Source organism: Meriones unguiculatus, chromosome 1 (genome assembly GCF_030254825.1).
Source record: "Meriones unguiculatus strain TT.TT164.6M chromosome 1, Bangor_MerUng_6.1, whole genome shotgun sequence".
Lineage (NCBI taxonomy): Eukaryota > Metazoa > Chordata > Mammalia > Rodentia > Muridae > Meriones > Meriones unguiculatus.
In genome coordinates this window covers 193,040,137-193,064,559 of record NC_083349.1, presented here as the reverse complement: position 1 = coordinate 193,064,559, position 24,423 = coordinate 193,040,137, and the positions used below count along the sequence as shown (strand labels likewise).

Genomic DNA, 24,423 nt, shown 5'->3' with positions numbered 1-24,423 from the left:
ATTGGGGGTGGGAAGGTCAAACAATTTCACAGGGCCACCTAAGACCACCAGAAAACACTACAATGCATCATAAGAGTAAACTGTTTTGAAGTGACAATGAAAAGAATTTTACAGTCGCAGTATTTGGAAAGGTTGAGAACCACTGCTCTAGGGTTATGGAGAGTTGAGTTTTGGCCCCAGGATAGGGATGAGGTGTAAGACTTGCCAGACCTAGAAGGCGCTCGGCATTTCTCATTTCAAGGGACACACAGCTCCCTATAGCTAACCAAGGAGAATCTGGTTTTGCCTTGTCCATCATGTCCCTATGTACATAACCATACCAACAATCAGTGATCAGGGAAAGCTCCTAAGGATTAGGGAAACGGCACTTCACACTCTACAAAGCAGTTCAGATAGCAAAGAGCTCTGTCACTTTATTTTAGTGCTGGCTTTGGGTTCCCCAAGAGCTGCATGCATTAGTGACAGATTTGACCACTTGACTGAAAACAGCAACTCGGCAGGAACTTCCAAAAAGAGCTGCAGGTAGGAGTAGAACACTTTCAATAACTCTAGAGAGGTCCAGGCCAAGGGCAAGGAGAAGAGGGTGAGTCTTCTTAAGTCTGACCACTTCAGGGTCACCAGAACTTAATGCTAGTAATCATCTTCAGGATCAGAGTCCTACCTCGTTTTATAAGTGTCTAGTAACTTTGAGTGGCTGCCTGCTGCCCAAATTGTAACCCTGCCTTTAGAAAAAGAGGCCCAGCTTGAAAGCAACAAAGTCCTGACATGCAGGTGATGCTCCCATTCCTTTAGCCTCTTTTCTATAGCTGGGGATAATTTTAGAGAAAAGATGAAATAAAGGAAAGGCTATCACCATCTGTTCCTGGCCATGCTCTGGTAAGTAAAGCAGCCTGAAATCCACGGTACCAGGGTTTACCTTCTACCCAAACATCTTAGTGAGCCCATCTGCCTGTCCACCAATACCCTGCAACCAGGGGTGGACAAAGCAGGAAGAAGCCTCAAAATACAAGTCCTTTGCAAAGGTTTCTGCTAAGGCTCCAGGCATGGTCCTATCTCACTAACCTATAGGACCCAAGCCCAGTAAGATCCTGAGAATAATGCCCTAGGATCTAAGCAGTGTGATGTTTCCATGGCTGAACCCCACCAGTAAGGTCATCCAGAACTGAGCTCAGTTTTGGCGTTTAGAGACAGGCCACTTGTCCCGAGTCTGCATACCTGGGAAGGGCAACTATAAAGGATTAAAACCCAGATTTAAGAACTGGGGTGAAGTCATAGCAGGAGGGAGGACATAACCTGGGACAGCCGCAGAGGATCATTTCCAGAGACAGAAGGGGCAGACAAGGAGTATTTATGGGCAAGGAGGTAGGAAGTGATGGCCTAGGGCAGAAGCACCAGGGAGCTTCCTCTGGCTCAGCACCAAGCTCCTTCAGGGTTTCCCTAATACTGAAAAGCTGCATCCTGAAAGTCTGACTCCCAACCAGGAAGTGGGCACTATTGGGAAGTGGGCACTGTAGCTTGACAGGCACGAAACTGCTAAAGGTGACAGCAAAGCAGCCAGTCTAAAATCTCATCATAGGCATCATCCCATACACTCCTCAGGAAAAGTGCCAACACAAAGTTGGATCATCTCAGGAGAGTCCAAAGTTTCCAAACAAACTTGGGTGGCCCTCAGGGAAAGCAGAGACACAGCTCTCAGGATCTAAGGAGAACACAGGACTGTCTTCTGGACAGCTGCCATGCAGCCTGATCTACATGATTAGAGGAAGAGGGGGCTAGCTGGCTGCAGGGCCAGAGAGAGCATGGGAGAGACATAAAGCCTTCTGAAATAGAGTAGGTGGAAGCCCCAAAAGGCCTTGGCCCACCCCACAAAGTGCCAGCCCATGCCCAGTGGCTGTAAACCTGAAACAGTCTTAGAGCTGCCTATGTCTGTAAACAAAGCCCCACTTGAATGGAGGCAGGTAGGATAGAAAGATGCCTGGAGCCACTGGTCTATTCCTGACATGCATGCCAGTGGGAAAGCCTTCCCTGGTGAAGGGAAGGTGGCAGGCAAGTTTTGTTCTCTCACAGAAGAAACAAACTGAACAGATACTCTACAAGGTCCACAAAGCTTCACATCCTTAAGGCGTCCGTTGTTGGGTTTGGTGGCAGGAATGCAGGGGAATACAGGGTCCAACTGCCTAGAACCCTTCTAGGCAGAATGTAGGGGTATGACAAACTTGCAGCCGAAGGGTGAGTGGTAGTTGATGCCAACTTCCTGGAAGACCTGCTGGGGAATGCCAATGTCACACAAATAGACTCGGCCTGCATGCTCCCCCAGAGGCAGAGGCAGGCCCAGTGCCAGGGACCATTTGGCATCAATGCCCTGTTCAGCTTCATGCACAGGAGGGTCTATGCTGAGCACTGGTGCCCGGTTCTGGTTGGCCCAGGCCACAGCTGCCTTGTACCAGGGCTGATCCCGCAGGAAGGCATTCTCAGGGCAATCCAAGCAGTTGATAACCAGGTCCACAGGGCTAGTAGGAAGATCTGCAGATGGAAAGAATGCATCTGAAAATTCCTGGAGCAGACAGCAGGCCAAACCAGGCCTCAGGTAGCTCCAGGGACACCTGGTTTTCTAGATAGTACCACTCCAAAGATCAGCCTTCTCAAGGGCATAAAGCCCTCACCTCCTCTGCCTTGCAGATAGGGCTTTATATCTGACTAACCCCAATGATGCCAGCCCTCTCAGGGATGCTCTCAGGGTCCAGCAGAAAGACCACCTGGCAATAGGTGTTTCTATTCAAAGGCTGGCCTGTACATCATACTCTAGCCAGCTTGCCCTTCTGTAGGAATTCCTCATGCACATGGATCCTCCACTCAGTCCAAACTCAGGAACAGGGAAAAACAATCTCTGTTCTCCCAGAGCTTAAAGGTCTTCTCTAACAGCCAGTGAGATGGTTCAGTGCTGCCAGGCCAGATGACCTGAGTTTAATCCCCAGGACCCACATGGTGGGGGAGAAAACTGACTTCTCTAAGTTATCCTTTAGACCTCCATAAACATGCCATAACATGCACATCCACACAAACTTAAGTAAAATGTAACAGCAATGTATTTTTTCCTTAAAAAAAAAAAAAGAGGGATGGAGTGATGGCTCAGAGGTTAAGAACACCCACTGTTCTTCCAAAGGTCCTGAGTTCAATTCCCAGCAACCACATGGTGGCTCAGAACCATCTATAGTAAGATCTGGTGTGCAGGCAGAATGTTGTATAAATAATAAATAAATCAAAGAAAGAAAGAAAGAAAGAAAGAGAGAGAGAGAGAGAGAAAGAAAGAGAAAGAAAGAAAGAAAGAAAGAAAGAAAAGAAAGAGAGAGAGAGAAAGAAAGAAAGAAAGAGAAAGAAAGAGAGAAAGAGAGAGAGAGAAAGAGAGAGAAAGAGAGAAAGAAAGAGAAAGAGAGAGAAAGAAAGAGAGAAAGAAAGAGAGAAAGAAAGAAAGGAAAGAAAGAAAGAAAGAAAGAAAGAAAGAAAGAAAGAAAGAAAGAAAGAAAGAAAGAAAGAAAAAGACTTCTCTGCTCTGACCAGACTATAGTCCTCTGTAACAGTAGGGTCAGGAAGTCTCAACATGAATGCATGCTAGGACTAACCTGACAGAAACAGTGACAACAGGAAGTCTTGACATGTATGCAAAGCTAGGATTAACCTGACAGGAGCAATAATGAGACTAAACTGCACAGTCATTATTATCCCCAAGCTCCTGGAGCAGCTGCCACAGGAAAATTTTTTGATAGCCATAGGAAGGCCTGGCTGGAACATGGCACCGCATGTTCAGACTGCAGTCCATTCCCAGCATTCTTCTTAGAGCTCAGCCTACTTAATGACAGTGCTCAATTAGAGACTCACAGCTTCCCTACTTAAAGACTCATGAGTATAAAGTTCCTGTAGGTCATGAATCAGCCAACAGATTGAGTGGAACCCTTAAAAAAAAAAAAGTGGAGCCTTTTGTATGTACACAGAAACCTGTGGTTCTGGTCTAGGCTCCACACTTGCCATGTGGCCTCTGGCAAGGTCTTTCTTTTCTCTCTCATCTTTGCTCTCTTATCCTATTTTCACTTAAATCCCACTTGCAGTGTAGGAATTTCTTACACCAAAACTGTGCTTCCTAAGTATTCCAGGCCTCCACCTGGCTTTCAGGCCATTGCACCTCCTCCTCCCTCCCTGACCCACTCCTTGCCTGCAGAAACAAAAGAACTCAGTCCTCTGACTCTCCTTTTCCAGACTAATGACAGCTTCTGTGCCCCTCAACACAGCCCCTGAACTCGAGGCTGGATCCTTCCTTTTAGTCTAGAGTCACAGAATTTCCTGCTTGAGCAGCAGTGGTCCCAATTCCTGGACACCCAACAAACATCTAACCTGAGGTGTTCTTTCTCTGACAAGTCCCACTTCAAAGGCAATTTAATCAAGTCAAAAAATTCACAGCATTCTCTCTGTGTGTCTCTCTCACACACAGAGAGCTCTTTTTATTTTATGTCTATGTATAAATGTACACTACATGTGTAGATACCACAAGACAGTGTCAGATACCTTGACCTGGAGCTACATATATTTCTGAGCTGCCATGAAGGTACTGGGAATTGAATCCAGGCCCTCAGAAAGTAGAGCAATTGCGTTTAACCACTGAGCCATCTCTCCAGCTCCTTGTCTTTTCAGTTTTATTGAGTTGCCCAGGCTGGCCCCTAAAAGCTGAGAACCTCTCTATGTAGGCCTCCTGAGCTGCTCACTGGAGCCACTCCTATTTCTTTTCTTGCTTCTCTCCAGTAATCTGACTCTAACTTCACAAATGACTCAAAAGCTAACCACTTTTCACCACCTCCTCTTAGCATAACTACTATCTCAGCTATCTGCTACCCCTAATTCTCCTAAGAGCATCTAGAACCCTCTGTATCCCAAAGACCCACTCAAAGCTTGTCTAGGAGCTGAGTTGGGTCAGAAGCAGGTTTGAGTCTATGAGTTTGAGGTTAGCTTGGTCTACAGAGTGAGGTCCAGGCCAAATGTGGCTATACAGTGAGATTCTGTCTACAAAGAAATATCCTAGTAGATAATCTTTCTGCTGGTGCCACCAATGACTCTCCATCCCACCTGGAGTCAAAACTCAAACCACTGTAGTGATCTCCTCCTCTTCCTCTTTACCACCCAACTCAGAAACACTCTCCTCTACGCCTTCCAGCATGCTCTGTTCGTCCTGCTACATTTTACTCCATATCTGACCTAATGATACTTACTTGTAGGTTCATCTCTCCTAACCACAGTGTGAATCCCATCATGGGAAAACAATTTTATTTCTTTGAGACAGGGTCTCACTATGTAGCCCTGGAACTTGATATGTATACCAGGATGGCCTTGAGCTCACAGAGATCAGCCTGTCTCTGCCTTCCAAGTACTGTGATTAAAGCTATGTACCACCACATGTAGCTGGAAAAACGGATTAAAAAAAAAATCAATGCCAAGTTTATTCCCAGAACTGGGACTAGTGCTTGTCCCGTAAATACTTATGAAATGAGATAGTGGGTATCTAGTTCTTTTTGAGTGGCCAAAAGGGTAGGGCTTGGGCTTTTTCCTATAGGTAATTTAAAGACACCTTGGAAGCAGAACATTGTGTGTGCATGTGTGCATGTGTGCAGAGATACACATGTACTTCCCCACAGATTCTTGCTATATAGTCCCAGCTGGCCTCAAACTCAAGAACATTCTGTCCCTATTTCCTACCCATGTGCTGCCTTTCTACTTGGCCCCACCAGGTGGCACCATCAGACTGCCATGCTACCAAGGACACAGGAAGCTTTGACCCATACGGAGAGGCACTTTTTTTGTGAAGCCAGGTCCTTACATAGAAAGTGTTCTACCTTTGGGCTACACTGCAGTGCTGATGCTTACTTACCTCTTAGGCTAGACACCTGCTGACCTTGGGTCTTGCTGAAGAGAGACAGTTCATTGGTGATAGACTCCAGCATCTTGACAAAGTTAGGAAGGAAGAGGATGACTTGTACATCATGGTTGGCTAGGTGCCTCCCACAACTGATACCCTGAGCCCCCTTCACATGGGGCCCGCACAGCAGGGCTACTGTAGGCCTCTGGTGGACATTCTTAGGATTCAACCTAGAACACACAAGTGAAGAAGCAGTTACTGGACAGACTGGGCCAATCCCTTGAGAACCATCACAAAGACAGATGCCTGTTGTCCTCAAGGGCACCGTAACTCTCTCCGCTGCTGGCCAAGCCCTAGGCCCCAGAGAAGCCCAGGCCCTCTACAAGTCTGCCAGGCTTGCAGCATGGCCCTCACTGCCTGTTCTTCCCACTAGCTAACCCACAACAAGTAGCATACAGCTCTGTCTGTCAGAACGATGTTCTGACTCAAGAACATCTTCACGTGAACAGTTAGGTCCAAAACTCCATGTGGTGGAACTGCTCCATCTCTGACCCTAACCCCCCAAGGTTACTTGACTCCAGCGATGTTAGGCTCTTCATTCTTTCCTGCAGTTGTAAGGCTCTATCCTGCCCATCCTCAAATTATGTCCTGTGACTAAACAGCCTTTACTTTTTTGCAACATAATATTTTATTGACTATTTGGGAATTGCACATCATGCATCCCAATCACATTTACTTCCCAGTCCTCCAAGGTCTGCCCCCACCATTGTGCACATACAAAAAAAAAAAAAAAAAAAAAGAATAAAAAAGAAAAAGGCAATAAGGCAATAGTGGTACATGCCTTTAATCCCAACATAGGGAGGCAGGGGCAGGAGGATTCTTTGTGTTTGAGGCCAGCCTGTTCTACAGAGTGAGTTTCAGGACAACCAGGGCTACATAAAGAAACCCTGTCTACAAAAAAACAAAAACCAAAACCAAGCAAACAAACAAACAAAAAAACCCACACCAATAGTCCAATTGATGCAGTTGATATACTCACTGGGGCATGATCAAATTCCTAGTGTCCAGCCCCTTAAAGAAAGCTGAGTCCTTCTGTACCTGCACCCCACCAGAAGCCATCAACTTCACAGCATCCCTGTGACAGCTTTTAAGAGTTCTCTTAAAGTTCCTGTTCTACCTTGGGGAGTAGGAGTTGGGGTTGTCACTAAAGCTTTCCATGTCCCTGTCTCTCTGTGGGTCTACACTCATCAATGCCACTGTCAAAGTAGCTTCCTTGCCCTTTACGGTCAGTGGGAGCACAAACAACAGACATTCGCATGGACTATGGGCCTCAGCAGTTTCCAGGGGCAAGAGACCACAGACATCAACATGGCCCTTTGCAACAGCCACATGTCCCTCAGTGGTAACACAAAGCCCTTCTCTCACACCTGTCCCTGCTGGTGAGTCTCTAGTTTGGCCTCTCTCCACCACACATGTACCTCTCTGCTCCTCATCTTTCCTACCTCTCCATTTCATATTCATTTGTCATAGTGGCATTGGAAACTGCAGTGTGTCACATAGTATTATTTTCTTACCCAAACAGTTTTACATGCAAATATTCATAGGTCTGGCTCAAGACCTCTTGTCTCTGACATACCATAAATACTGGACTCATCTAGGTTATCCTGCTGCTGCCCATAGTCAGGGTAATCTTGCAGTGAGGCAGGGCACCTGGGAGTAGGCTTTGTGGAAGTTCCAGGCTGCTGCACATCCCCCTATCCTCGATGTTAGCTGCCCAGAGGCTCACCAGGTTCCACCTTCAAGTTCATAGCCCTCAGGCAGCACCCAGGCTCTAGTACCCTGACTACCAGTAAGGCAGGCAGTAGCTCCAAGCTGAAGACTATCTGGCTGACTTAGGACCAGATCCACTTGGCAACTGGCTCCTCCACACAGCCCAGAAGCCCACAGACAGAGCAGAGGCTAGAGTGGACTCACCCAAAGAGCTGGATCTGAGCCAGGACAGCAGCAGAGCCGGCCAGCCCCAAAGGCCTTGCAAACATCCCACTTTTCAAACTCTGAGCTACTTTTTCTTTGCTTTCTAGATCAAGGCTCTCACCTCTCACTCATGCTAACTTTTCTCCTCTTCTCAACACCTACTGTCCTTGATTATTTGCCAATCCAGGTTTGCTCCTGAGGTGCCAATAATCTGATGAGGGCAGTGCTATGGACAACTCCTATTATTTTCTAGGAAGTTGTGTGAATGAATGGAAATAGAAATTCTCAACTGAGATTTTTAGGCATCAGGGCAGGACCTGACTTGAAGAAAAGTCTATTTTCTTGCTAGTCACAGATGACATGCCTCTGTCTTATGAGAGCCAATGCTAAGGAGGTTTGGATCAGCCCTGGATTGATCCCACAACACAGGCAGCAAGGTAGAGAAGAGGTGAACTGCAAGACTTTGGGGTAGAACAGTGCCAATCACCATCACCTACAGGGAGGGAGATTACAGGTACTGCCAAGACAGAAAAGAATTTCAGGACTTCTCTTCACAAAGATACTTCAGAGAACTTAGCACCAAACTCTACACAGACACCAAACTAGTCACTACCCCATTTTCTCTGCCTCTAGACCTGCAGTTCTCAACCTGTAGGCTGTGACTCCTTTGTGTGTGGGGTGTTGAACAACCCTTTCAAAGGGATTGTGTCAGGTATTTACATTATGATTCATAACAAAATCACAATTATGCAGTAACAACGAAGATAATGTTATGGCTGCGTCACCACAACATGAGGAACTGTATTAAAGGTCACAGCATTAGAAGTGGTGGAGCCATGCAGGAGGAACAGCAAAACACCTCTAGAACTCACGGAATGAAGCCCACTGGTTAGCACAGGAGACATGCTAGGTGTCTTGGAGAGGCATAACCCAAGGACTATGTGTCCCGAGGACTTCTTGCTATTATGGAGCACAGCTCTGTTGTCCTGTGGTCACCATATCCCTCCTAATCTATGAGCTGTAGGAAAACTCTACCAAGGCTTCCAGTCCCTCACCGGGCAGCATCACTGGCAGTCACAATAATGCTTGATCTCTTTCAGGCATTGCTGCTGGAACAGACTAATGATTCACCCACCACCCTTGAAAAAAATTAAGAGATACAGATTGTTAGCAATGACCACTATCCTTAGAAACAACTTGGAAATACAGATTGTTTAGCAAGGTTAGGTAAAGATGTTTTTGTTAGTGGCTCTGGTATGGAAAATCTTAGAGAACAGTTTGAAGTTCAGGAAAGTACATTCTTAATAGTAAAACCAGAGACTTTTTGAAGTTGGTGAGCAGGAACAACAGCCTAGAGTAGGACTGGCTGTTGTGAGACTCTCAAGCTGGGCAGGTGACTGAGATGACATTCCTTATACTTGATTTTACCCTCAATTTTCTGTTATGCTTTAATAAAAATTATTAATGAGTAGATGTGCACCTTAAAGATTTAAGGTGGAAATGGTTGATTATTTTTTATATAAAAGTTTAGATTTGTGATTCTTCTAAGGCTAGGTAGTGGTAGTGCACACTTTTAATCCCAGCACTCAGGAGGCAGAAACATGTGGACCTTTGTGAGTTTGAGGCCAGCCTGGTCTACAGAGTGAGTTCCAGGAGAGCCAAGGCTACACAGAGAAACCCTGTCTTGAAAAACCAAACAGAAGAAAAGAAGAAGGAAAAGAAGAGGAGAAGAAAGAGAAGGCGGAGAAAGAGGAGAAGAGGAAGCAGCAGCAGCGAAGACACAAGAAGCTGGCTAGAAAAGAAGGCACTGGTGAGGCATGCACAGACTGCTCCCACGGTTTCTAGAAAGCCACTTAATGGCTTCCAAAACTCTTCTCCCCACTGAACTCATTCCAAAACTCATTCTTACTCTCACTGTGAGAGTAGGGTGTGCAGGAAGCTATTCCTCCTTGGAGTCTCTTTCCTCTTTCTGCACAGGAACATCAGGGGCCCTGCACAGCAAAGAACTTGCCCACACAAAACACAACGAGGAACGAATACTCGTAACTCTACAAAGCAAGGAGTAGAGGCCAGAGTGAAATCTATCTATTCTGGATCAATCTTGTTTTCGTTAAGACTGCTTTAGAACCACTGTCCAGCTCATTGTAGCCAGAGAATTCCTAGATAGTTTCTCTGCTTCCTTCACTATGGAACTCATTGTACTTCCCGAAAGACTTCCCCAGACTACTAGAGGACATGAGCAGTGTGGGGTGTCACTGGTGTGCTCAGTGTCGAGCCGAAGACCTAGAACACACCCCCAGTAAGACCATGCTCTGCGCTGACAGCAGCCCTTGGGCAGGCAGAAAGCACCTGTCCACTAGGTGCTCAAGACTTGGTGGGGCTGACCTGGAGCTACTATGGATTCAAATGCTAATTGCTTGCTCCCCAAGTTCCTCACCAGCAAATCTTCACGTGTCCAAAATGATGTGGTATAAACCTTGCCTCCCAAATTGTCCCTGATTGGCAAATAAAACGCCTACACTTGGCTGGGCAGGAAAGCGGTAGGTGAAGCGAAGGTTCTCAGGCTTTTGGGAGAGAGAGGAGGAAGGAGAAAGGAGCAGGTCACCACGGTTAGGATGGACTAGCAACATGTGGCCAAAAGCAGCTTGCTCTGAGGACTGCCCCGACGGAGCAGGAACAGCTTAAGTGGATGGGGTTTGGGGGCGGGAAACAAGTTGGCTTAGAGGGCTAATATCTGCCCAGTCATAGGTGTAATAAGGCTTATTAAAAATCTAACAGGTTTCCATGTCCATTTATTTCTAAAATAGTGGGTTAAGGGATAACTGCTGCCTTAATAACTATATGAACCAAATATTAATAATTCCATAGCAAAGACTAATGTGCTTTCTAGTGAAAGGTTGAGTGTCAAAGGGCAGATCTCTGCAAGGCTCTTTAAAGTCAGGCCTGACAAACAGCAGAGATCTCAAAGAATCAGACACTGCTATCAGCAAAGAAGGAAGAGTAAGGACTTCCAGGAGATGGGTAAGAGAAAGGGCAAAGAACCTTGGCAGCATAAAAGGCTCAGATGGGACGGTGACTGCCTGGCAGCAGCTCCTATGTGCATGTGAAATGTGTGGGCTGACCAGAGAGGGCACTGCCACACCACATGCGGCACTGCCAGTCTAGAGCCACTCACCTGTTGGGTCCTCCAAGAAGAGTCAGTGCCATCTGACTGGCACACACACCAGTCATCTCAAGCCTCCGCTCTAAGGTCAGACCGTGCTTCTCAGCCACAGATAAAAGCTTTTTATGTAGCTCATAGGAAATACTTGGGACCACCAGGCCAGAGTCTGTGGTAAAACAGAGGCAAGGAGCAAGGAAAACGTATTATAAGAAATCAAGGTTTTTTAAAAAAAAAAGTGAGCATTTTATGCAGATTCTGCACATGCCAGCCTTTTTTATTTTTATTTATTTATTTTTTTGAGACAGCATCCAAGGCTTAAGCTTATGTAGTCAAGAATGACCCTGAACTCCAAATCCTCCTGTCTCTACCTCCTAATTTCTGGAATTACAAGCAAGCACAGCCATTTTCAGTTTATTCAGTAATGAGAATTGAGTAATGAGAATTTGCCTAACAAGTTAGGCAAAAACTACCAAATAAACTTTACTCTACACCAAACTTTTTAAGACCAAGCCAGTCATATTGGAGTACAACTTCAATCTCAGCATTCTGAAGGCAGAGGCAGTCTGATTTCAAGTTAGAGGTAAGCCTGGTCTACACAGTGAGTTCTAGGACAGCCAGAGTTGTGTAGAGACTCTCTCTCAACAAGACCAAGCCTCCTTCAAGGCTAAGGCATGCTTGAGGAGTAAATGACAACCTATATAACATATCTAGATCAGCAGTTCCTCAACATGTGGGCCATAGCCAGGGTGGGGAGTGTCAAATGACCCTTTCACAGGGGTTATCAAAGACCGTCAGAAAACACAGAAATTTATGCTATGATTCATAACAATTGCAAATTTACAGTTATAAACTAGGAATGAAATTATTTAAGGCGAGTGGGGGTCAGCACAACATGAAGAAACATATGAAAAGGTGGTAGCCATAGGGAGGTTGAGAACCCCTGCTCTAGATCACATCAACAGAAAACAGGGAGAAACTTGCCCTCCATCCTTAGCAATTCAGCTTTAGGCCACTATGCATAGATGTCACAGCATCCCATCACAATAAAACAGCACACTTTTCCCAAAGTTTTCCTCATAAACAGGTTGCTCCTTTTTCCCAAGAATTGGAAAAGATACTAACTAGCCTTCTGGCCCCTCTAAACACTGCTATTTTCATCAATTTCTTGGCAGGAATTTCCACCCATTTGCTTTCTGCTTCCTCTTATTTCTCTCTTTCACTTAGTTTAAGAAATTTAGCCAGCAACTTGTTTTCTCTAATAATTTGTCATTTTCTCCCTATTTGCATATTACCCAACCTTCTGGCCATCAGACAGGAATACAGCGAAACAACTGTCAAGCTACTTTAAAAAACATTTTTCATTCGCCAGAAACAAAATTCTAAGAATTCTGTCCAGCACCTAGTATACTTGGGAAAAGTTTATGTGGTGTACTCCACGTATAGCAGTATCTGCAGACCAGAAACATTTCAGAGATCAGACCAAAGTAAAAACTTGTGATCGGAAGCCCTTGCCTTAGTATAGAAGGTCTCCTTCTCCCCAAGATAACATGCTATCTTACAAATGCAATGCTGGACTGGCCCTAGAGGAGCAGACCCACTGACAAAGAAGACCTTTTAGTTTCCCTGTCTGAGGAAGCAAATACAGACAGCTCAGAGGCTAGGCGTGCTGGCTGCTCTTTCAGAAGATCCAGATTGGATTCCTAGCACCCATATGGCAGCTCACATCTGTACCTCCAGTTCCAGGGAACCTGACTTGTCTGGCTTCTGTGGGTACTGCACATACTTAGTACAGACATTCATGCAGCCAATTAATATTAATACACATCTAAAAACCACAAACAACAACAAAACAAAATCAGAGGAGGGCACACTATCTGTGTTTAGCATTTCGGATCCCATATCCTCAACTTCTTAAAGTAGGGAGGTGACCCTTTCACACCAGTAGCCATGGTTTCCTTGCATCTCTGTCTTAAATACAGGCAAGAGCTCAGCAGTTGGTCAAATATATAGACACAAACCTCACGATAGCTATGATCTAGCCTAAAAACACTAGTTTTCTTTTGGTTTTTTTGAGACAGAATTTCCTCTGTGTACCCCTGGCTATCCTGGGCTCGAATACACAGCGAGTCCCCTGTTTCTGCCTCCCTCGATGCTGGGATTAAAGGTGTGTGCCACCATGCCCAGCTGAAACATTCGTTTTTTTGTGGATTTATCATCATCCCATTGTTCTATCATCCTGTTTAGAAAAGCCTGACTGCCCCACTGTTCATTTCTAGAGAAATTTCTTTTACTTCTATCACGAATCCAGTTCTGGCTATGCAAATTATCCAAATCAGACACAAGAAGGCTATTGCTATGGACTTTATCAAAAGGAACCAAGCAGAAAGTTCAATTCTATAGCATTCAGGCCTGTGTTTTCTCAAGTAAGGCAGTATAATACAGTTTAATGCAAGGAAGACATAATGAAAAATGCCTAACATTCATCAAAATAAATGTCAGCTGAGTGCTTCTGCCTGCCTGGCTCCCATTTGTTATGGGCAAAGGCCACAAACAGTACCAATGAAAGTCTCCTCCCTCTTTCCCTGTCTCCTCCCCCCCTTCCTAAAATGTAAGTCACTGTGGCACAGGTGCCAAGGCTGAAGGTGTAGCCTGGCCTTACATGTTATGAGTGATTAAAGCAGTTATTTTATTTTTATGGCCTGTTTTAGACAGGCACACATTATCAGGACTAATTATGAAGCCCTGATAGCAGTGAAAAAGCTGGCTGAATTTTCAAGATTCCTAAGATGTCCTGTCCGACTAGTCACACACCTATCTACCTCAAAAAACAAAACAAAACAAAACAAAACAAAACAAAACAAAACAAAACACACAAAAAACTTCTTTACCTGCAAAATCATGGAAAGGAGAGCTTCATTCAGTCTGCACGCCTTTGCCTACTTATCTAAACTAGTACCATAGGGTTTTAAATGGGATGGCCTACTACACGATAAATCAAGCTTTCCAAGCCTAGCTCTTATACTGTATACAGACAGAAAGCTCTCTGGGAACAAGCAGATCCATTTTCAGACGGCTGTCCTCTCACAGCTCTGAAAAATATGAATTAAACTGGGTATTAGGGGACACAAACACTCTCCATCCTGCCTAGGAGCTACGACAGCTGGAAACTGAGTCTCCTGCTATCTCCCCCTGGTCTATGCTGAGGGAAAGGGGCACTGCTAATGGACTGGCATAGTTCTATAACCTAGAGCAAGACAGGCTAGAATCCTCTCTGCCTGCAGTCATATGCTGGGGGCCTTACTGGAGCTGCTTTCTGCTTCTCTAAAAGGAACACACAAGAATCACAAAATGTTCCTTTTAAACATTTTAAAGAAAGTTCAAGAAGACGGACTGGCTTATCAAAAACAGGCAGGAGGAATAAAATAAGCCCCAAAGGAAAGGAAGCAAGAACATAGCGTGTATACTGCAAACAATAACACTGGCAGTCTGAACATGGGCCAAGCCTAATTATGTTTGGGTTGGACGGTGGACCCAGCCAAATTACTTGCTGGGTTTCCCTGAATATCAGAGAATATGTATTTTACAGCTGTACTGAAGAAAGAAAGAGAGATATAACTGTATCCAGTTTGTGACAAGCAGAGCACTGGGCTCCCTTTACCTCTACGTATCAAGGAAAGCAATTCAAGCACACACTGCATGGGCCAGGAAAGGAGGCTCCTCCCTGCATTGCTCATTTCCACAGCATGGGGCTGGGCTGTCTCTTAGGTCATAGGTCCCAGTGGCCTAATACTGCCTATGTCTGCCATGTCTCATACTATCACTATTATTCTCCATTCCAGTCTACACCACTTCAGGCCTTTCTCTCCTTATACACATATATGTTTTGACATTTTCCATGCCCCAATCTGGTAAGACCACATCCAAGCTTCCCCTCTTATCCACCCAGGTCTAGCCTTTCTCCTGCCCAACTCTTAAAACAAAGTGTCTCTCAATGTAATGTAATTGTCAAATAAATGTGGCCCTTTGGTAGGAAAGGTTCTATGCCCTGTATCTCTTGAACAGGGAACACAACTCACCTGATGGGTATGGGATTCCTCTGTTAACTGAGTCTATTCTATTGCAGTCCCAAAATAAGGAGTCTTGGGGTGGTAGCATGTTTTTTATGATTCAAAATCACCTGCAAATTATACCTTCCGACTAGCAATGTACAGGCAGCCCCTACATATATATATATTAAAGCTGCCAGAAAATGTGACATAGCAGCAAAAGGGACTGTTAAAAGAAGCCTAAAGATACACTACAACAAACTTTATCCTGGCACACAAAGTCTTCTATTCTGACTGCATCTCTCTCACAACCTTTACCTCACACATCACCTCTATCAGGTCCCAGATACCATGGCTGCTTCAAATCGTTACTCCAACAGTTCCTAAATACTTTAAACTCTTGGCTTCCCTCTCCTAGTATTAGGTTCTTCTCAATTTTTACTGTAAAATATTTATTTACTTATTTGTGCACATGTGCCATGGTATATATGTAGAAGTCTGAAGAAAACTTGTGGGAATTAGTTCTTTCTTACCATTATGTAGGTTCTGGGGATCAAACTCAGGTAGTAAGACATCAGGTCAGTAAATTTTTGTTTTCCAAGATAGGGCTTCTCTGTGTAGCCCTGGTTGTCCTGCAGCTCACCCTGTACACCAGACTGGCCTCAAACTCACAGAGATCTGCCTCTGCCTCCCAAGTGCTGGCATTAAAGGCATGTGCCACCAGTGTCCAGCTCAGATTTATTATTTTAACTAATAAATCGAACATAAAAGTTGAACATCTTAAGGTGTTACCATGTAATGTTCAACAAACATGGAGGGTATGTAATGTTTAAATCAGGTCAAACCCCGCGTTGGACCCTGAGTGCTACAACACCAACCTGCCAGGCAAGATGTGCAAGTATCTCTGAGGTTTTGGCTCTCTAAGCCAGATTAGCTTAGAGAGTTAAAACAGACTAATACTGCTCAATTGTTGTGCCATAAAGCTTGCTAAACAAGGGTGCTAGCCAGGTTAAGAGTAAAATTTCAATACAATTTTAATTTAATCATTAACATTCATAAAATTAACTATTTTATGAAATAGATGGAGGCAGAAAAAAAGCAAGAATAGAAAGGCCAAACAGAACTGATTTCAAGAAATGTCTGGGAGACTTACGAGGTAACAAAAAGGTCTTGAAAATGTCACAAGTTTGGAGCTAGAATGAATATTCTGTGAGTAAAGGTAAGGCTCTACGGGAGCAGCTACAGGACACTGGCACTGCTTGCTATTACATTAGGAAAGGGAGTGCTGAATTCTCTGCACAAAGGAAGATGTAAAGTTTAATACTGAACACTGACTACAAAGTTTAATACTGTATACCAAAAAATGGCTATTCCAACAATATAACTGGGAATGACAAGGAGTCAGGGTGCAGTTGGGCAAAAACAACTGGCTTTGATGTATATCCTTTAAGGAAGATGGTAGATACTCTAAAATCAAACTTTTTTTCACTCTGGATAAGCAACCATGGCACTGAATGAGCAAGAAGATATATATCAGCAATGTAGTTACACCGGGAGAGATCAGCCCAGTAATCTAACTGGAGATATCAGGCCAAAATGTAGTAGATTCCAGTTCCTCCAGCCCTTTGTTTGAGTTCAGACCCTTAAAATTTCAGCAACAAGCTGAGCGACTCCCTTCCCAGTGGAACCAATAACCAACCTCTTAAGGCTTGTGACAACCACCTGTCTTACTGTACAGGCCAAGACACTATGATGTTTTCCAAGTTTATTAACTGTTTGTACTCTGGTGATGGAGGATCTACTAGAACCAAATGAAGCAGATGGCCACTAAGGCAGTCTGCTTACAGAGACATGACTTCAGAGACTGGGCTCATCACTTCTGCTTATGGAGCACAGGGTGATCACTCTCATGTTCTAGTCAAAACACACTGAATTCAATTCCTGTTGCCTCCTCTGAGGTTGTCCCTTGGAATGTGCTCTCTATAGCACCTGTTCTAGTTTGTAATGGGAAGGTGATGAGTCTCAAGGCTCATACAGAGGCTAAGGTAGGAATTTACCTAGTGGGTTGGCTCCACAGTCTAAGAGGTAATGTAATATAACACTCAATTCTAAGAGAGAAGCAGTTTCCTCAAGAGCATAACAGTGGGCTGGAGAGATGGCTTAGAGGTTAAGAGGACTGTCTGCTCTTCCAGAGGTCCTGAGTTCAAGTCCCAGCAACCACATGGTGACTCATCTATATCTCATTATACATACATGCAGGCATACATGCAGGCAGAATACTACATACACAATAAATAAATCTAAAAAACAAAACAAAAAAAAAAAAAAAACATAACAGATAACAGCCATGGAGGGAGGCCTCCACAGTCTTTAGGCTAAAATTCTTCAGCAGCCTCTTCAAAATCCAAAATTTCTTCTGGAATTCTTCCTGAAGAAGAATTCTTTTTAAGCATACCAGATTTCCTCATTACTTGGTTTGTTTGAGATGAGGCTTCACTCTGTAGCTCAGGCTCTCCTGGATTCCCCCTCGTGAAGATGAAGCTGGCATGGAACCTAAGGTAGCTTCCTTAAAGAGATAAATATACTAGATAGTTTTTGAAAATGCTAGAAGGTTTTTGAAAGACTCTTGGTGACAAGAAACAGAGAAAAGTGGCCCAAGCTCAGAGGCAGAATGGAATGCCAACTATGAAAGACAACTGCCAGGTAGAAGTGATGAATCAAACCTGTCCAAAGGGAGAAGGCACCCCATCGAAGCTTGAAAGACTCAGTTGGCCAGGATGGGAAGAAATACAAGCTGGCAAAGACAAACCAGTGCTGGCCAGGGGTCAGAGCAGATTCTTGAGATCAGGAGAAATGGGTCTAAGGGTTAGCACATGAGTTAAAGCCAGGGCGCTTAATTCAAACTTGAGACTAGATCCTTTGCAAGACAATAATCATTTCAGTGTGGGTTTTGCTGCTTTCTTAATCTCAGCAGACACAGAGTAGAAGTAGTCGATAATTCTTCAGTAGAGCTGACAGGATAATTGTAGTCAATGCCTCTACCACTAGCATTCAACAGACTTACCCATCCTTTTAGAAGAGGGCTCTATAGCAGAAAATCAATGGTGGAGGTTAGTAAAGTCTTTCCATCAAAATGGAGAGAAGGCTTAGTAGTTAAGAGCATGTACTGATCTCACAGGGGACTGGAGCTCAGTTTCCAGGACCCAGGTCAGACAGCTCATAACTGTCTGTAACTCTAACTCCAGCGGATCCACCTCTCTCTTATGGACTCTGACGACATCTGCATTCGCATGCACACATTCATGTACAGAGACACACAGACACACACACACACACACACAGAGAAAGAGAGTGAGAAAGAGAGAGATTTACAATTTTTTCTTAAAAGTGAAGTTTCTCCAAAAGGAATGGTTCATAAATAGAGAATTTATTAGAAGAACCTGGGGAAAAATAGTTTGAATGACGCTCAAGTCATTCTTGATCAAGTCACCTAAAACAAAACTTTAGCAAAACAGAGATAATAAAGACAATAAACTCAATAGTCCAATCTCACAGAGATGCTATGAAAATCATATGATGTTACTACTTGGAGTCCTTTGAATGGTGTTTGGATATAGCAAATACTCACGGTTATGCTGTTAACCATAATGCTATTGCATCAATTGCCACCACCCATTTCAGCCACAGATAAGCACTGAACCCATTTTTATATTTAGATATTTACATATTTGGCTGTCCAGCACTCTAAAGATCCTGAGGTGACTGAGTATCTAGCTATCTAGTACCTAGTATCTGGCACTTGGTCTATTTTGTAAATGTTGATGCTTTGAAGTAATCTTACTGAGGCAGCCTTTGCAACTACATTTAAACTCAAGTATTTACGGAGTAACCGATAGGAACTTGGAATTGTAAAAGCTGCTTTCCAATCTACTTTATTTGACAACGATCTCCCCACTCTACAGAGAAGGACACAAGCTTAGGGGCTTCCTACTGGCATTAGAACTCACAATCCTTCACACTGAAACTCACAACTACCCTCTTAACTTTCCACTCTTCAGCTTACCTCTCTATCCTTCACAGTGGCACCTCTATCTTTTTCTTTGTCTGGCTTCAACCACAAGGCATTGCAGAAGAAAAGAGGGATGGGGGAATCAAACCACAAAACCATACATAGCTCTCTACAAAGTCAGGCAACCTAACTACAGCTGGACTCCGATCCATTCTTCCTACACCACACACATCCAATGCCTCTCAAACCTCCGACATATTCAACAGTTTACCTGTCTTCAGTCATCATACTGTATCAAACTCTCCTGTCATGTCTTTCTTGTCTTTGAATTTATACTTCATGGTCCAAAATCCCAGTACAGTAGTTTCGTCATGAGAGCCAAATTGATCCTGCTTCAGTGTCCTCAGTCCCTCTCATTCTGTGCTAAATCTTACCCTAAGACCAGGATGAAAGACTGCAATCATACAGTGCTCTGATCTAAAATCTTTTGGTTGTGCTGGTGAGATGGCATATAGGGTAAAGACACTTGCTACCAAGACTGACAGACTGGGGACCTACACAGTGGAAGAAATGGACTCCCATCTCTAAGAGTTCTCTGACCCCACATGTGCACTGTAGCATACATGCAATACACACATTGTGCATACATATGCATAACACTGAAACAAATTTTTTTTTTTTTTAAGACAGAGCTTCTCTATATAACCTTGGCTGTCCAGGACTCACTTTGTAGAACAGGCTCACCTCAAACTCAAAGAGATCTGCTAGCTTCTGCCTCCTGCATGCTGGGATTAAAGGCGTGTGCCATACTACACCTGGCTCAAAATTTTTTTAAATTAAAATGAAACCCTTCAGTTGTTCCCCAGGTGTAGGACAAAATATACAAGGCTAGCAAAGATAATATAAGATCCTCTGTGCTCTGGTCTAAAGCTCTTTTTATTGCCTTCTAGTCACCCTTACAAATCTATCCTCAACCAATCCAGCTAGTGAATAACCTCCCAAGCCTTTAACTTACACTAATCATCAATACCTGCCCAGTTTGCCAATAAATATCCTCTTTTCAGCCCAAAAATCCTGCCCAAGAGCTTCTGTTCTGCTCCCAACTAAAGCTCTCAACTCCATCCTAAACTTGCCTGCCTTTCAACTCCCAGCACTCTTATTGTCTACACCCTCACTGCACTCTGGGCACACAGGGTACCCTTGTGTTTCCTATACTCCCCACTCCTAGCCTCATGCTGAAGACCAGCCCAGGGCCCTGAGCAAGTCAAGCTCCTGACTGCTAAGCTGTATCCTAGCTCTTCCTACTAAATCCTTCTGTGTTGTTGGTTTTTTTGAGATGGGGCTTCTCTGTGTAGCTCTGGCTGTCCTGAAGCTCGCTCTGTCGACCAGGCTGGCTTCAAACCCAGGGATATGCCTGCCTCTGCCTCCAGAGTGCTGGAATTAAAAGTTTGTGCCGCCATGCTCAGCTCCTACATTTGTAAGAGCAGGTTACAAACAATAAACACAGCAGTTTCTTCTAGTGTTTGTGTGTTTTGGGGGATGCATATCAAGGCCAGAGGTTAAAACAGAGTGTTACAATTGTTCACTACCTTACTTGGACCGAGTTCTCTATGTAGCCCTGGCTGTCCTGAAACTCGCTCTGTAGACCAGGCTGGCCTCCAACTCACAAAGATCCCCCTGCCTTTGCCTCCTAGAGTGCTGGGATTATAGGTGTGTGCCACCTGGCTTTTCTTTCTTTCTTTCTTTCTTTCTTTCTTTCTTTCTTTCTTTCTTTCTTTCTTTCTTTCTTTCTTTCTCTCTCTCTCTCTCTCTTTCTCCCCTCCCTCCCTCCCTCCCTCCCTTCTTTCTTTCTTTCTTTCTTGTTTTGGTTTCTCGTGTATAGCCTTGGCTGTCCTGGAACTTGCTCTGTAGACCACACTGGCCTCGAACTCACAAAGCTCTGCCTGCCTCTTAAGTGCTTAGGATGAAAGGTGTGCACTGCCACCACCACCACCACCTTACTAGTTTAAACTATCTTATTAGTTTAAGAGCAGGTCTAAAATAGACCCTGATACACCAGCTAGTCAGAAAACTCTAAGAACCTGTTCTCCTGCTTCCACCTCCCCAGCACTAGGATTACATGTGTGCACACCACACGTGTTTATGTGGGTATTGCATAACCATACTCAGATTAGAGATTTCCATGCTTGCACAGTAAGCCCTCTATTGACTGAGCAATCTTCTCAGCCCAAGCAGTGTTTTGCCAGACCCAAATGGTCCTAATTTTGCATTTTAGAAGACTAAAAACATTTAGCAAAAACTCTCTTCTGGCACCCTACCACCACTAAGCAGTATTTCCTGGGACTGATTCACTGTATATTCACATACACATATACAAACAATTTGTTTCCACATTTTTCCAACTTGTGAGTGTGGACCCATTCTGGAGTAACTACTGAACATTATTATCTTATAGGGCAGGCCTAGTCAGACTGCTTTACAATCTGTCCCAGTAGAAACAGCAGCAATGCCAAAGAACCAAAAAGAGCTTTCCAGAGAAATTTGGGTTAAAAAAAGGAACTAAATTTAGTTGATTCTTGAATGTATTTTCCCAATCAGCAGAACTACTGAATAAGCACGTGCACACGCACACTCAGGTCTGCTCACGCACACTCAGGTCTGCACACGCACACTCAGGTCTGCACACGCACACTCAGGTCTGCTCACGCACACTCAGGTCTGCTCACGCACACTCAGGTCTGCTCACGCTCACATGCCCCACACTCTCTCCCTCTCTGCTGGCAAAGCAGATTGGTAAGGGAGTGTGCCCAATGGCCCAATACCTGCTTATGTGCTGTCAACGCCACTTAGCGCGAATACGCAGGGCAGCAGCGGCAAGCCATCAGAACTCTAAAGCTCAGCCACCCCAAATGGGAAATGAACATGCTGCACCTGCCTCACTGCTCCGGGGATTAGCAAAAATAAAAGCATCTAGTATTCAAACCCCGAACGCCACAAAGCTACCCTAGAGGGCTCTTCAGGCCATTCCTGTAAATTACTGATTAGCCTGGCCCATTTCTGAGACACTGCTGTTTAATTTTTTAAAAAATTAAACAATGTTTCACTATTTTCCATTAATCAGAGTTCTTTTATACTACAGTCTTCCTTTCTGAACTTGTCCACATTCACATGAGAAACAGGTTTAACCAAGTAGATTGTTTCTCCAAATATCCTGGACAGATAGGCTTATTCTGATGCTAAAACATTTGGAACGGAACACTGTCCAGCTCTTTGCTAGTGGAATACTGTTCAACAAAGGGGATTTATTTCTACTAACCACTGTTAGGGAGAACAGAAAAAAAAACATGTGGCAAGAGGCTGCTGGGCTTCTTGTCCCCAGCATCTTCTACCGCCATGAACTAGTAGAATACCACTTACACTGCACAGCACAAGCTGCTATTCCCTGGTTCAAGAACAGCACAAATGACATGTGGCACATTTGTCGATGAAAAATAATTTTTTAAAGATTTATTAATTGGGGGCTGGAGAGATGGCTCAGTGGTTAAGAGCACTGCATGCTCTTCCAAAGGACCCAGGTTCAATTCTCAGCACCCACATGGCAGCTCACAACTGTCTATTTCTTCAGTTCCAGGGATTCTGATACCTTTGTACCAATGCACAGAAAATAAAATTAAATAAATTGTTTTAAAAAAAAAGATTTATTAATTATGCATACAGTCTTCTGCATACATTTATGCTTGCAGGCCAGAAAAGGGCACAGGAGAAGGTACCAGATCTCATTAAAGATGGTTATAAGGCACCATGTCGTTGCTGGGAATTGAACTCAGGACCTCTGAAAGAGCAGCCAATTCTCTTAACCTCTGAGCCATCTCTCCAGCCCGGAAAATAATTTCTTGAGGACAGAATTTTCTATTCCTATCTATGAGACATTTCTCTTTAGGAAATGTTTTTTCAAGACTCTCCAGGATCTGAAATGTTCTCCTCATTCCCACTGTGGACTCTTTCAAACCTTTTTAGTCACTTAACTACAAGGCAGACCATCATCTCCCCCAGCTCAGGAATCCCTGTGGTCTAAATAATTCCAGGAATCCATACACTTCAAAATCCAACCACCTCTGCAGCAGAACAAGAATGACAGCAGAGAGCCACAGCAGAAATTGTAGTTGGTAGATCAGGAGTATGCCTAATGGGCAACTAACTGCCTTTGAAAAGCCTGAAATCAGGCTGGGCAGTGGTGGTACAAATCTTTGGACCCAGTACTTCAGAGGCAGAGGCAGGTAGATCTCTGTGAGTTCGAGGCTTGCCTAGTCTACAGAGTGAGTTATAGGCCAGCCAGGGCTACACAGAGAAACCCTGTCTCTAGAAACAAAACAAAAAAAAGCCTAAAGTCTGAGCAAGGATACCTGTCTCGACATGAGTAGTTTTAAAACTCCAGCAGTTTGACAGTCACACTGTAACTTAAGAAAATTTCTGCAGTAAAGAGGCATGCCCTATCAGGGTCTACCAGTGAAAAACTGAAACAACTTCAGTCTTAGACTGGCAGTTTGCCTATTCTTCATAGGTGTGCATAAGCTAGCAACAAAAAGCCATGTCAGAAATCCCTCTGAATGCAATTCAGCTGTCATTTCTTCCTGTAACTGAGTATTCACAATGTAAAGTTCCCATATTCTCCAAACCAAGACGGAAACATTATGCTCAATTCCGTTCCTTTAGCAGAAGTGGTTGGGTGGATTGTGCTCAATTATGGTTTCCCCTTTGGCTTTTGGGATCACTCAGCTACAATGACTTGTACATTGTATTCTAAGAAGTACGGTTACTTTACGGTTTGGGGCAAAGAAGGGCACTGACAGATTACATCTCCTCCAGCTACTCTCATCTGTGCTTCAAGGCCATAAATTTGGAGACAAGTTGGTGGTGATTTGAGAAAGAATAGCCCCATGGGCTCCTTTATTTGAATGTTTGTTTAGTCACCAGGGAGTAGCACTATCGGAAAGAATTAGAAGGATTAGCAATTGTAGCCTTTTGGAACAGGTGTGCCACTGGGGGTGGGCTTTGAGGTTTCAGAAGCCCACACCAGGCCCAGGTACTCCTGTTCTCCCTCTCTCCTCCCTTCCCATACCCTACCCTCCTACTTGTGGATCAGAATGTAGTTCTCAGCTACTTCTCCAGCACCACGCCTGTCTACCACTATGTTCTCTGCACAATGATAATGGACTAAACCTCTGAAACTATAAACACCCCCCACCACCATTAAATGCTTTCTTTCATAAGAGTTGCTCTGGTCATGGTGTCTTTTCATAGCAATAAAACAGTGACTAAGACAAAGTTTCTG

The 24,423-nt window shown here is 44.2% G+C and overlaps 1 protein-coding gene across 5 annotated transcripts in view; it reads right to left on the bottom strand.

Annotated features, from left to right (window-relative positions):
* Nucleotides 1–387: 387 nt before the first annotated feature.
* The window catches only part of Edc3 (enhancer of mRNA decapping 3), a 42,303-nt gene continuing 18,267 nt past the window's right edge, over nt 388–24,423 (bottom strand). For all 5 annotated transcript variants that reach the window (XM_021653504.2, XM_021653503.2, XM_021653505.2 and 2 more), the window contains 3 exons: nt 11,049–11,202; nt 5,912–6,129; nt 388–2,523 (listed from right to left, as the gene is read on the bottom strand). In XM_021653504.2, coding sequence (XP_021509179.1) covers nt 2,189–2,523; nt 5,912–6,129; nt 11,049–11,202 — 707 coding nt within the window. In that variant the 3' untranslated portion in view covers nt 388–2,188. The remainder of the gene's footprint in view (nt 2,524–5,911; nt 6,130–11,048; nt 11,203–24,423) is intronic.